This window comes from Pagrus major, chromosome 23 (assembly GCF_040436345.1).
Source record: "Pagrus major chromosome 23, Pma_NU_1.0".
Lineage (NCBI taxonomy): Eukaryota > Metazoa > Chordata > Actinopteri > Spariformes > Sparidae > Pagrus > Pagrus major.
In genome coordinates, this window is record NC_133237.1 from 27,304,612 (window position 1) to 27,319,606 (window position 14,995).

The 14,995-nt window shown below is 43.6% G+C and overlaps 1 protein-coding gene across 1 annotated transcript; it reads left to right on the top strand.

The window, feature by feature from the left end:
- LOC141020000 (calpain-15-like) lies at positions 1-14,995 on the top strand. Its single transcript, XM_073495035.1, has 12 exons — positions 1-158; positions 5,776-6,853; positions 7,903-8,111; positions 9,077-9,260; positions 10,804-11,027; positions 11,099-11,224; positions 11,644-11,796; positions 11,993-12,154; positions 12,756-12,985; positions 13,747-13,892; positions 14,529-14,707; positions 14,818-14,995. Exons 1-12 carry the CDS (start codon positions 1-3, stop codon positions 14,993-14,995), a joined length of 3,027 nt encoding a protein of 1,008 aa, XP_073351136.1.

Genomic DNA, 14,995 nt, shown 5'->3' on the forward strand with positions numbered 1-14,995 from the left:
ATGGGAGGGTCCACCTCCTCCCTTGTTGAGGAGGCCGAGGGCGATGCACCCCGGGGTGCAGCTCTGCCCCCCTCCCCCATCATGGGATGTCTGAGGAGCAGCCAAAGCACCTCCATCCCTCGGCAGCTTCCCAGACCTAGCAGGCACAGAGAGCGCAGGTAAGAGACGAGACAGGCTGCAGACATCACAGCAGTGTTTGGGACAGTCGGCAACAACGAAGACGAATACCAGCAGAGCCAGAGGATCTGCAGAGCACGGACCGAATCAGATATTTCAGGGTTTCTCAGAGGAAATCTGTTAGCGGGGGTGGTTGATACTTTTCTTCCAGACACTGCTGTGTGCTGCTCCGATTAATTAATGCAAAGTGATCAATCAATTACTCACCTGCTGAGCTTCATCTGATCTCATTATCAGTGAAGTTACTAGACAGAGGTTTAAACGATCTCCTCACTCATTAAGCATCTGATCTGTTCTGTGTAATGCAGTTTCCCTGAAGCCTGATAAGGAAAACATTTGATTACATAACAGTGTAAATATATGACGCGTCACACTTCTGCATTAAAATGTCTAAAAACCTTTAATGTTATCAACAATGTTTAAAACCAGAGAAATCCGTATTTTTACTCAATGTAATGGTGCGTTTGATTTGGTCGCCTGTTGCTGCAGTGAAACACCAGATGATACGTCAGAGTGAGGAGGGAAGTCTCCAAACGATACTCAACGTAAAGCGAAGAAAACTTTAATACGTTACCTCGTCTGTGCACATTTGTTTAACAATGAAGACAACAACTCCCATGATCCCACGCTACTTACGTCTGTCGTTTTGTTTTGATTGAGAGACCTCTAGTGGCCAAAATGACGTACTGTGCGTTTAAAAATCTCCTCTGATGTCGGTAAAGGTGATTCTTGTTTCAGGCTACAAAAGGATTTGAACATCTTAAACCGGATGTCTGCAGCTCCTTAAACGTCTTAAAATGTCTGACATTCAATTCTATAAATGTTCAGCCCTGAAAGTCATTAAATAGTTTTGAATTAATTAATTGTATATTTTATTTTTTCATTTATCTGTCTTTTGACTTCTTTCTGTAAACTTGAGTGAAGCTCTTCTGCCTGAGATTTCTGAATATTTAAACCTGCCACTGAGCCTAAACTGTCCTTACTTGGACTGACTTGTTGGCAAAATGCAGATTAACCTGAGTCACTCTAATAATCATATTCCTACATGACCCTAACATTCACAGGAGCACATACGTTAAACTTAACTGCAATGCTCGAATAAGATGATTTTTAATGATGATTTTTCCAGAAATCAGTCTTACATTTGGTTTAAATTATCTTGACAGGTTTTCAAAAGCATTAAATGTAAGTCTGGACACATTTGACCTCTGCACTGTTTGTGCTTAATCTACCAACACTACAGTTGTTAGCTGTAAGCTAGCTTGCAGCAGATGCCCTCACCATGTGTGTGCTAGATGGTTTATTGGAGTTATTTCTACAACATCATAATTATTGTTGCTTCAGGACGATTATTGATTATTAAAGTAGAGGACTTTGACCCAGGAGACTGAGGTTTGTTTGTTTTTTTTGTTTTTAACCCTTTCACAATGTTAACCACGTCTTAGAAAGCTTAACTTCTGCCATGTGTGAATTACTTTTTCCCAAATCACAAAAACCTGAGTGTTCAGTTGCAGTGATGCTCCTGAAGCAGCATCAGTTATGATGAACAGCACCAACACGCTGATATACCACTGAGCAAAAGACTTCCAGTGGAGAGCCGGAGTGAAAGTTTACAGACGTCCGAAGTTGAAAAGATGTATAAAATGAGACTGTTAAAACTTCCCTGTCCCTGTCAGGATGTCACTTGGACATCAGTAGTGAATGTTGAAAGACAGCTTTAGCTCTGGCTGTCCTCTGGACGTCTTTCGGATGTGTTTTTGTCAGATGTGTCAGATCAGGTGTGGTGATTTGTCAGTGTGTATATGTTGAGTTCGACCTGCAACTGATCTCAGAAACTCTCCCCTCGTCTCTATACGTTTCTGATTCATAAAGCCGAGGGACACGTGGGAACGTTTTCAACATCAGGATTTCACATGATCAGGGCTCAGCTTCCTGCACTTGAGCTTCGTTCGATGTTTAAATTCAGAGCGTTTGCCTTCAGGCTCAGTTCTGTCTTCACTGCCAACTCTGTACTAATTGGTCTGTTTATCTCACACTGCATCAGCTGATAAAAAACAACCCAGAGATACTTCAGTTCCTTCACTGGGGATAGCAACCTGCTCCCAGCCACCAATCAGTCACTTTTCTGGAGGTTTTCTCGTCCAAACTGCTGCACACTGCACAGCACACACTGAAGGCCACAGTCCAGTTCAGCCTCTGTAGCTACGTTATTGCCAAAGTCAGAGGTCACCAAGCCATGAACTCCCCGACTCAGTCTGTCCATGGAAACAGACACTGGAACTATGGAGAGAAATACGCCTCAGTGTTAGTGACAAATGTAGCTACTGTGCAGAGAAATGACGTCAACCCATCGTACTGATGTGAGTTTTATTTGAGCTTTCTCTCTTGTAAAAATTAAAGGAAAATAAAAGACATGAAAGGTTCAGAACATCACAGCATCTCTGAGTGTCCATTTTGAGAACAGTCCCAGACAGGGGCTGTCTTTCCTCAGCAGCCATGTTGGTTCTGACCCATAATGCCACTGACCCATGACATAATCCCATAAACCTTAACCTTACCAAACCTCCCATAAAGAGGACTACATTTCTCTACCACATCATGTTAAGGTGATCCATTTTAGACATTTTAAAAAAATCATTATAACCCTTTTCAGATGTTGAAGGTGCTCAGTCATCCAGGTCATGGTAGTTCTGTATCGCAGGCAACTGGACTTGTTTCAGTTTCTTGATCAAGTTCAGTTGCCTGTGATACGGCGCTTAGAAAAACCCTTTTAACACCTCGTGTTACATTTTTAATCACTTTTTAATGGTTGTATGAACTCAATCACAAATTTATGACACCAAACGTCTCAATGAAACATCTCTGAGGTGATTCCAGCGTGTTTCTTGGAGCCATCTTGTTTGGTCTTGTTTGTTTGTTATTTCTACATGTAAAAATGTGATAATTATAATTTATTAATGTCATTACGCCACACATTGCACCTTAAATGTGACTGGTGTTGATGCTTCATTTATATTCTGTGCTTCTGTGGACGTCCTAGGCTCCAGTATGTGCTCATGAATTTTTTATGAATCAGTCGATATGAAGTAAACCCCAGCCTTCCCGAGTTTTGTTCAAATCTCCACTTATTAATAATTACTGTATCTGTGTCTAATGCACTGAGTAGATTCAGTCTGCTGCCACATTGTCGCAGCCTCCATCAGAGTCGGTCCCTGCAGGAGTCAAGTTACTCTCTGACAGGAAACGTAACGCTACCAGGGAAATCCCTGGTGATTGGACTGTCGACAGGAGTCTGGAAATGCACGTGCAAAGGGAGTTTGGGTCGGCGGATCTCCTAACATCTCGTTCGATACATAAAGATCAAAATGGACCAGAAGCGACATGAAAGCAGGAGGTTTTAAAGTATCATTTCAAAAGATGTAAAATCAACCATTTTAGTGATTAAGTGATGAGTAACTTCTTCAACTCCTGTGCAGGAAATTCTCTCAATAACAGGACTAACTGTGTTTGTGGGGTTGTTTTCCGGTTGTTGAGTTTGGGTCTTAGGCCTTCCTTCCTCTCTCTCTGTGTCTCTCTGTCTCTCTCTGTAGAGACAGGCCACCAAATGAAACGCACCCTTACCTTGCGTAAACTTGTGGATCTGGTGTGAACATTGTTGGAAACATTTGGGATAATTTAAGAACACAACTCAACAACACGTAGAACAAAGGTCGAGTCGTTTTTAGACACTTTAATGCAGATTACATATCGTATCTCCATTAGAAGCATTACCTTTAAAACAATTGTCAAAAATATGGAAAAGAAACTTGGTGGACACGATTAGTTAAAAACCAGCTTCAGTAAACCAGTTACTGTTTTCAAAATAAAATTAATCGCTAATTGTTTTAGTAAGTAATAAAGGAAGTTTGTGTGTTTGTATTTCTGCATCAATAATTGAGTTCTTGCCGAGCGCTGCGTCACAGAAACACCTGCATCTCACAGACGGTTTGCACTGCAGTAACCCGTCCAGGTTGGCGCTCTGCTGGAAGTTTCAGGAGTGATGCCAAAGCCACTTAGAGCGCAGCTTCAAAAATGTGGGCCAGCTTCCACACAGATGTCCCACCGGCTCCTCCTGTCTAAATTTCCCCCTGGATACCACCACACAGATAATCTGGGTCTGTTTTACAGTCGAGGCCTCTGAGCACAGAGAGGAACACGAGTCTTAGATGTATGACAGCGTTTCTGAAGCAAATTCAGTGGATTACAAAGAAGCCGAACACTGCACGCAGTGTAAACTGATCCGACTGGTGGAGAAACAGCTCCAATAATACACAGGGAAGGTGGAAATCATAAATATTGTATAAAACGACCAGTTGAGGAACAGTTTATTTTGTTGCTGTAGTGCAGCTTTTTACATCATTTCCATATTCATGCATTTTAATTTCCTCCCCGCAGCCACACAGGGTATAGAAACACAAGAACTGCTAATGCACCCGTTTATATTTGGATTTTTCCTTCATCCTCCAGCTTCTTCTTCCCTTTCTCCCCTCAGGACTTTACAGTTTCATAAAACCACAGTTCAGCTGAAGACAGTGGGGATGTTTTTCACATTACACTTTTAATTAGCAGCATAGCAGATATGTGTGGTGGTTATTATCAGAGAATTTTAACACATTCACGCCAACGTCACAGAAAATACCCAAAACTGAAACTAATCATCGCTGAAAGATATTTTTGACACATTCAAGTTTTTGTATTCTCTGAAAAACTATTTCAGAGAACGGCAAAACTCTTCCAAGACCCATCATTATCATAAAAATCATTATTTACTGGAATAAATTGAAATGAAATACTTCATATGAATCAGTTATCAGGGACTCATGTCTTCATCGTTCTTAAATCCAAGTTATAGCAGCACAGACACCGGGCAATAAAATAAAAATAAGTAATTAAATAAAAAAGGCTACATGCAGTGTGTGTGTCACAATACCTTAGGCCTACGACAGCCATGATGTGTCAACTAACTGTAGTCTGTCTGTATGACCCGACCCAAAGTGAATGTAAACCGTCCCAAAACCAAAATGTTGCTTCTTTGCTCAGTCATTATCATCTGTAGTCGTTGTAGTAGCTGTGTTGTGCACCCGTAGAGCGTGCACAGTAGAGACGTCCACTGACTGAGCCGGCTAACTTGAATGGGGATAAAATAATGTATGTATATGTGTATGTATGCATGTAGCTGCAGTTTATGAATTTTACAGGCTATACAGGAATAATACACCACCACAAAATACATCAGAGAAAATCATATATCATACCACATAAGTGTCTTCTGAGGCTCCTGAGTGTCCTGCAGGTCTCATGTTTCACTGTTTACTCCTGTTATTATATTTTCTGTCTGTTCTTCTACTTATTTATCTGCTTTCTGCTTTATTCGCTCTCACCACGTCTCATTATTCTATTCATCTTATTTTATTGTACAGCGCCCTGGTTGTTTTTTAACGCTCTTTATACTGAAATAAACTTGATTTGATGATCATAATAGAGCGTATGATGTTATGTATAATACAGTAAAATATAAAATCTGAACTGTGATTCTGAACTTTGGTGTTTTCTCTCCAGCTTCTCTTCTGGTTCGATGCCCATGCAGAGGAGTCAGTGGGCTTGTGGCTGTTGCACTTTCCTCAACGCAGCCGGCGCCCCCCGCTGCTCCATCTGTGAAGCTCCTCGACGAGGAACCGACCCCCGCTGGATGTGGCCCGGAACCAGCAGGGAGGAGGGTCGCTGGTCCTGCCCGCGGTGCACGCTGTCCAACTCCCCTGACAAACTGTCCTGCTCTCTGTGTAGCTACACCGGAGCACTGGACCGAACCCAGGGCTCGTCTGAGGACCAGCCTCGGCCCCAGCGCTCCAGCAGCTGCTCCGGTCCCCTGAGGCCGCCGTCGACTGAGCTGTTCAAGCAGCAAAATAAAAAACAGCCTGAAGACGCAGATAAAAACAGCCTGATTTGGGAATGTTCGCGCTGCACTCTGCAGAACACTCCTACCTCCATGTCCTGCTCAGCTTGTGGCGGACCACGCAAACTGTCTCTCCCCCAAATCCCTGCAGACGCCCTGCTCCTGCCTGATGTCTGCAATCAGACCGGAGCAAAAGCAGAACCTGCAGCTGGGGCGCTGTCTCTTTCCATAACAACACGAGGGGAATGTTTACCGGTGGAGGCTTCGTACCCACACACGAGCTCCTCGGTGCTCAGCGCGGCGTCCGCAGCTCATAATAATCCTGTCCCCTGCAGCCGCAGAGAGGTGCCCCCTCCAGATGTTTGCCTCAGTCAGGCACATAACTTAAGTCCTTCTCCGTCGACGCTCGCTGTTTCACACCTCTCTGCCCAGCCTGAGCTGCTGCCCAACAGACGGCTCAGCATCCTTAAAGAAGAAACATCACCGCTGTCACCTTCAGCAGCTGTACTGTTTCCAGTCCCCGTCAACAGGACGGAGGAGTGGTCATGTCCGGCATGCACCCTCATCAACAAGGTCAAAGCCAAACACTGCCTGGCCTGCCACACTCCTCAGCAGCATGTCACGCAGCTGAAACCAGCGGCATCCCCGAAGAGGAAGGAGAGCAAGCTGGTGGAGGCGCTGCGACAGAGCGACGAAGGAGAGGCCAAAGAGCTGTGGGAGAACATCGTCAGCTTCTGCAGAGAGGTTTGTGTTCGACTCCGTTAGAGAAGCACATTCAAATCAAAGTCATCTTTGACGGGCAGTTCATCAGAAAATAAAAATAGATTTTGAGATTTCTTGTCCACTTGGCTAAAACGTTGAGATTGAAAGCCAATCTGGACAAAAGCAACGCAAAGATACAGATTATTATTTATGTTAAAATAAATACCGTCTGTCATTATATATGTGAACATCATCTCCTCCCTCCATGCTGATATAAAGTCAGGCGAAGTTTCATAGTCCACAAAACATTTCTGGAGTTCACAGCTGCAGCATTCTGCTAAACAACTGAAGTATCTGGAGACTTAAAACAGAAACACAACCACCATACAGCTCGTCTGCTGTCATCCACGTCTCCAGAAGCCCCGAGACCACAAACTGATCTGAAAAGACGATATTCACACCCTGAAATCTTCCCTGTAGCTGCTAAGATAAAAGTGTTAGCACACCCCCCGTCTGAAGTGGGAAAAGGAAGAAGAAAAGGACAGGACTCAAGACTAGAAATCAGATCAATCATTTTCTGTCATTTTATCATTTGAATCTGAATATTTAGCAGAGCTGAAGCCTGGAAACTCCTACATGGCCTTTTCCTTATATTTTGTCATGAAGTCTGTTACGTTACGTTTGCTACAACATGCTTGAGGTTTTGTTGTTTCTGTTTTTGATTTACTCTTTTAGAAAGCTAAAGGACTCATCCTTTAGCCAATCTGACCTTGTTCTGTCCAGTGAATTCACTGTTACGCCTTCAGGCCGGTGTTATGTTGTCTCCCTCAGGAGAACGAAACATTACTCTTAAGTCCTTCATTTCTGCCACTATTGGCCTTCTGAATACCGACAGAAATCATTTTAGATGACTGTTACATTCTTTTACACTTGGTTATTTTATAAACTACAATAAAATATTGTATTTGATCCACTGCTGCTCGTATGCTCAAAATATGTGGATCTGTTGCCTCTGACATAAACCGAGTCAGGTTAAGCTGCAGATGAATAATAAACTAAGTTCTCTAAGTCTGAATCTGAATCTTTCCCAGAACGCGGTGACGTTTGTGGACGACAGCTTCCCTCCTGGTTCAAAGTCTGTGGGCTTCCCTCTGGACGACAGCGTCCAACATCGGGTCAAAAAGTGGCTCCGTCCTCAAGAAATCAACTGCTGCAACCTGAGAGAGCGGGCGGTGAAGTGGTCTGTTTTCCGCACGCCTCGCCCATCTGACATCCTGCAGGGACTTCTGGGTAACTGCTGGTGAGCCAGCTCAGCCACACACAGTTACTGCTGAATCCAAACATACCAGCCCCAGGTCTGTAACAGGCTTGGGCCGACATAAGATATTACTGAACAATCACAACACGTGCCATCATATGCCATGTGTTTCACATTATTGAATATCGAACAGCTGTTATGGCATCTTTGGGCTTTTATTTTGAAAAGAACGCTGAGCTGTCATGGCATTGATATTTGACAGGGTGGGGAACCAGTGACAGACCGGCTGCACTTGATATTGTAGGCTATTCTGTTTATGTTTGCACATCATTCTTTGCACTAAAGTTCAAATTAAAAGTTCTTATTTATTTTAATTTAAGTCCCCAGAGCGCATATTTGATATTTCACTGTAACACCTGGGAGTGTCTGTCATTTAAAATGATTCCAGATGTATTAAAACACAGAAAATAAAATCCTGAGCTGTAAACAGGAGATTCATCAATGACCAGAACCTGAAATAAACATCAGAACATTGAGATCTCTGATTTCTTTACGCGTTTCCACTTAAAGTTCATCAAAAAATGTCTCTGCTGACTGTTTATAATGTAACAGATGCCGTCACGATATTTGGGCAGGACAATATTGTGATACAAAATTTTGGATATGGGATACCTGCTCTGTATGTCTCTATTTTATAGCCTGTTTTATAGTAAATATATTGTTAATAAAGAAATGTTTGTCACAAGATGACATTAAGATATTGAAGGCTGATAAAAATTCAACTCAACGATTGTTGTTGAAAAAACTGTGGCCTGCAAACAGCATATTATTCTTCTTACTTTAATAATCTACTTCAAAACATTGAAGAAATATTTGAAAACACACTATAAATCTGTATTTCCAGTATCAGACACTGACCCCTGCAGGGCTGGTAGCAGCTGTAAGCTTCAGATGGATCCGGTGCAGTTTCACGGTGTTTCTGCCTGTCTGCATGTTTTGGAGAGCAGGTTCCTGAGTGCCTTGGCTGTCCTGGCTGAACGTCCCGAGCTGGTGGAGAAGGTGATGGTGACTCGCTCGCTGTGTGCAGAAGGAGCCTATCAGGTGCGTCTGTGCAAAGACGGCTCGTGGACCACGGTGCTGGTGGACGACATGCTGCCGTGCGACGAGAACGGACACCTCCTCTTCTCTCAGGTCGAACACTCAGCTCTGAACACGCAAATGTACTGTATGTTTGTGTATATGTGCATGTTCATGTATACTGGGTATTTTAGCTTCTGGTTTCCTCAACACACACACACACACACACAAACTGGGACTTCTTGCTTTAAAACAGCTACTGCGAGTACATGTAGGAACTAAGTAAACAGACTTAATTACCATTGCGATCAATATGTTTGTACAAATGCAGCATTGAGAGTGGAGCGACTGACACAATGATCCAGAGATACTCTGCCTGTAACACCATTAACTCTGTTCTTCAGCACAGATGAATCATGATGATGCTTTCTGCTCCAAACTCCTGTGTATTTATCAAACAGACAAACCAGGCTGGAGTCAGTCTTCACTGCTTTCTGCTTTTTTATTTAAGGGAGGATTGTGCAAATAATTGGAGGAGACGTGGGTTCCCAAAGGTCCTTGAATCCTTGAAAGTGTCTGAATTCTTTGTTTTAATGACTGAATAAACAAACTGACCTTAATGGACAACACAGTTTCGTACTGTTTTACTTTGTTTGTTTATTCGTGGCGGACCCTGCCACCTTTTTAGATTCAGTGTTCTGGGACCTTATTTTCCTCTGAGAACAGCTTGTTTAGTTTGTAATGATACAAAGTTTGTATCATTACCTAATTAATATTGTAAAGATTAAAATTTATTTATAGAGTTTAAATTTCTTCTGAACTACACAGTTCAAAGCTTTAACTGTAATGTGTCGGCTCCAGAATTGAATTTGAAGTTCGTCTTGTCCCGAGCTGTTAAATTAAATAAAATAAACGTGGAGTTATGTTGCTCTTCAACTCATAAATACGTCTCTGTCTCGATCCCTCAACTTATACAATATATTGTTTTGCTGTGCTGTCACAGGAGTCAGAGGACCACACAGTCTGTCGTGACTCCCACAGCAGCTCAGCTGAGACATGTCCACACGTTACAGCCTCTCTCTTTTTATTAGTTGTCTGAGAGCTTCTGTAAAACCTGCTAGTTCTCATTATAAAAAACTCTCAGCATCGTAACAGTAATTAACCTTGATCCATGAGGAAATTAGGCCTGTAAGGTCTTTGAAAAGACTTTGAATTTGATGTTTTAGAAGCTGAGCGTACCTTGATGTTGAGCGATTTGGATTTATATTGTGCTGGATTTACTGAAGCTTTCTGCAACGGTCGGGTCTCTGCGACAAGGAAGACTGGCGTGAAAACATTTTGGTTTTTTTACCTTTATGCTGCAGAAATGTAAAGGACCTGAGATACAGAGCACTCCGTAAAACTAGAAAATAAGTAAACTGTTGAAAATATAGACCTAAAGTTACAGATGTGCGTTTAAAGAAGTTAAAATCTGACTGTATTCTTGCCACAGGCTGGAGCTGGTGTCGGATGAAATACCTGAAAAATAAGTTCTGTTTCCGTTAATCTCTTAATAGCCTGATGTTCCTCTGCTCATCAGGTTTTTAAGCTGTGGTCCAGGAGTTAATTACTCAACTATAAATTCTTCTAATCCTTTTCTCACATCTTCCCTCTGCAGGCCCAGCGGAAGCAGCTCTGGGTGGCTCTGATTGAAAAAGCTCTGGCCAAGCTCCACGGTTCATACTTTGCCTTGCAGGCGGGCCGAGCTATCGAGGGCCTGTCCACGCTGACCGGCGCCCCCTGCGAGTCGCTGGCCCTCCAGGTCAGCTCCACAAACCCCAAGGAAGAGCCCATCGACACGGACCTGATCTGGGCCAGAATGCTGAGCTCCAAAGAAGCGGGGTGAGCGTCAGGAGAGTTTCTAAATTTAATCTGTTCAACAATGAATCTTTAAACTCATTCTGTGCTCGTAGGTTCCTGATGGGGGCTTCCTGCGGAGGAGGTAACATGAAGGTGGACGACTCGGAGTACGAGTCTCTGGGTTTACGTCCGCGACACGCTTACTCTGTCCTGGATGTGAGAGACGTCGACGGTCACAGGTGAGGAGTAAACTCTGGTTTGATGAAGTTTTCTTGGGAAACGTACCGGTAGATTAAGTGATACTACCATCCACAGTAAGACCTGGAAGCAACGTGTTCAGTCGTATTTTTGAAATGAAATCACAGCAGGTTGGGATTTAGGGATTATGCTCCAGGAGGCTCTTCTCTCCATTAAGGAAGAAAACACAAACTATTCAGAGCTGCCCAATCTGACTTTTTCTCTCCTGATGACCAAACTTGAGTATCTGCCGATCCAGAATCTCCCAGAAAGAAAGGATCGATTCTTTCCCTCAGCTCAAACCAGATCACCCTCAACTATAAGTGGAAATATTCACCATTTTCCTTTTAGAGCTTGTACATACTGTGTTTTTAGATTTAATTGTTACAATACAGTATCCAACATCTGCTTCCTGCTTCAGATTACTGCAGCTGAGGAACCCGTGGGGGCGTTTCTCCTGGACTGGACCCTGGGCCGACGACTGGCCGAGCTGGCCTCCACACCTGAAGAGGGAGCTGTGCGCCCAGAGAGCCGAGGACGGCCTGTTCTGGATGGACTTCTGGGATTTCATCAGGTAGATCAGGAGTTAACAAAGCTGCATTTTTTTCCTCTTATAATCTGATTGATTTAAAGTATAAATGCATCAATGAAATAAGGAAATTCATGAAAATCTTTTTATGTACTCAACAAAGATTTAAGCATCAGTCCACGTTGCAGAAGTGTGTTTCTCTGTTCACACATGTCTGTGAGTGTGTGTCTGACCCTGGCAGGTACTTTGACTCAGTGGATATCTGTAAGATTCATTCAGACTGGCAGGAGGTTCGAGTGCCGGGTGTTTTCCCTCGAGGGGCCGACGTCCCGGTGACGGTGGTGTCCATCACGGTTCTGGAGAGAACGGCCATGGAGCTGGCGTTGTTTCAGCAGGGCAGCAGGTACGACGACGCCCGACAAACACGGAGCAATCAACAAGATGTTTTAGTGTTAAGGGACGTTTATAGATGAGCTGCTGAGTTACATCAGAACTCTGTCCAACACACGTGAGATACAACAACTGTGATTCGTCAGTTTGGGCTTCATGTTTTGTTTAGAAATTTAGATTTTAACAAATTTTTGCCTCAAGAACGTTGAAAGATTTTAACATTTGCGATTTTGGACAGATTATATGCACCGTGTGCCACAGGAACTATCTAGCTGGGAACGAGTGCATTTTCTAGCATTGAAAACTAAACAAAAATGTTTGAACGCGAGGTTACTTGTCTGGTTTTTCTCCGTCTTCTGTGGGGTCCCCCAAGGCTTGATACATGGCCTGATCCTTTTCTCCTTTTTTATGCTCCTGTTGGGTCACATTATCTGAAAACACAACCTCTCATCAGCAAACCAATAAATCCCTTTTTGTTGTCACATTTATCTCATGAAGTAACATCCAAACTAAACAGAGTGCAGGTCAGAAAGCCAGAGTGCAAATATGAGGTCAAAATGACTTCAGACTGATTAATGTATAAACTCAACGTATCTCCTCTCCTGTGTCGTCAGGCGATGGGACACAGCAGAGAGCCACCTGTTGGACCTGTGTGTGTTGGTGTTTCGGGTCTCCTTCGACAGCTCAGGTGTTCTGGCGCTCGGTCGCCTGCTGGCTCACAGCCGCCGCTCGGTGAGGAGGTTCGTCGGCTGCGACGTCATGCTGGAGCCCGGCGAGTACGCCGTGCTCTGCTGCGCCTTTAACCACTGGCACACCGCCGCCACGGAGGGGGCAGGTAGGAGCCGCAAAATCAGGCTGTTTGTCAGGATTAATGCTGATTTTTAAACATGTTTATTTCTTATTTAAAACAGACTTCAACACTACGCATTCAGTAATATTCCTCGGCCTATTCTTTAGAGCCCACTTGTGTATACGGTTGAATAAGGTGAAGAAAGACTCATCTGACCGCTTCACTTTCTCCACATCTCTGTAGACCACATAAATCTAATTGTGTTTGTCACTTCAGTCTCTGTTGAGCAGCTCCTGAAACGAACCTCTTTTAAGGATCTTTGCCATCTTGATATAAAAACAGAACCAGCTGACCTGCTCAGCGGTTTGATAAAGAGCATGGTTTCATCTTGCCTGACTGATGAAACAAGAATAAAAGTGCAAACATTCAAACAAAGATGCTTTTGGAAAGCAGCAGCTCCAAATACTAATATTAAGCAGAGCGCTCTCCATCCCGTCCGTTCACTCTTGTTTTACCTCGGTTTCTGTCACTCTTCTCCATCAGCGGGGCTCTTTTTCTTTTGCAGTGTAGTTTCCACAGTTATTCCAGTTGTTCCCCCGATACCTGGAGATAGTGACGCCTCTTCAAGCTTTGTTTGAGGCGTGATTCATCCCTCGTTTCTCCTGGAATAATCCAGCTTGGTGTCAGACTGAACATCACAGTGAGAGCCAGGTTTATAGGGAACCAGCCGTTACGTGGATGGTGTCATTTCTGTGCAGACGTTACACTGTGACATCAGTATTTGGATTTGATTTTTCACCACTGTGTCCTCTCAGCGAGCTGCAGCAGGTCGGAGGTTCCTGGTTACATGCTGGCCGTCTACAGCTCCCGGCTGGTGATGGTGGAGCAGGTAACGGCCTCCAACACCACCATCGCCGACGCCATCATCCAGCTGACAGAAACTAAAGGAGAGAGACACGAGGTAACGCTGCGTTTCATTTAGTATTTACATGTTTGAGTTTGCAACAGTTATTCACAGCTTTCTCTGCTGTTTGATGGCAAAATCCTGCTCCTGTGTTGACGAAGAGCTCCTAAACGCATCACAAGAGCCATTTTGAATTGGTTTACTCTTTGTTTATGTATTAATCATAAATAATGGATGTGTGTCATCAGGATGTTTCTCTGCTCAGAATCAGATAAAAAAATGTTTAATTAATATCTTTTATTACCTTTCATTAGTTCTTGATGTCATTTCATCTTCTGCCTTTTTATTTTCGTTTTATTCTAGTTTACTTATTTTTCTAAATGTTTCTTATTTGTATTGTTCTTCTGTTTGGCACTGATGTTAGTATTTACTCCTGTTACACTTTTTCTGTATTACTTTTATTGTGTTTTTGTTTTTTATTCTTATGTTACTGGGATTTCTCGGCGGTCTCTGGCACAAGAAGGATTGTTGTAGAGAACAAGACGATTAAAGTCTAACAGAGTTTGCATAAAGACGCCTTTTACTTTTGAAACTAAGCTAAGTACTTTTACTTGTAGTGGAGTATTTTCACAGTGTGGTATTAGTCCTTGTACTGCAGTAAAGTATCTGAATCCTTCCTCGTCTTTCTTTCAGGGTCGGGAGGGGATGACGTGTTACTACCTGACCCACGGCTGGGCGGGGCTCATCGTCATGGTGGAGAACAGACACCCCAAACATCACCTCCACGTGTCGTGTGACTGCAGCGACAGCTTCAACGTGGTGTCGACGCGCAGCAGCCTCAAAGCCATCGACAGCATCCCTCCTCTGCACAGGTTCACCGCAACACACACCGCTGCTCATCGATCAGGCTGAGACAAAGTTACTGATGACAAACGATTCATTAAGAATTCATTAACAGTTCACCGCTTTATTTGTCTCTCAGACAGGTGCTTGTGGTTTTGTCTCAGCTGGAGGGAAACGCTGGATTCTCCATCACTCACAGGCTCGCTCATCGCAAAGCCGTCCAGGCTTCTCTGGGAAACTGGAGTCCCTCGAAGGCGACACACAGCCCTGCTCTGAGCCCCGAGACAGCAGGTCTGCATCAGCCTCGACCTCTCTGA

Coding starts and splice junctions, on each gene's coding strand:
- LOC141020000 (XM_073495035.1), top strand. CDS start 1: ATGGGAGGGTCCACCTCCTCCCTTGTTGAGGAGGCCGAGGGCGATGCA. Junction 8,112..9,076: donor GGACTTCTGGGTAACTGCTG/GTGAGCCAGCTC, acceptor TTTGGAGAGCAG/GTTCCTGAGTGCCTTGGCTG. Junction 12,155..12,755: donor TTGTTTCAGCAGGGCAGCAG/GTACGACGACGC, acceptor CTGTGTCGTCAG/GCGATGGGACACAGCAGAGA.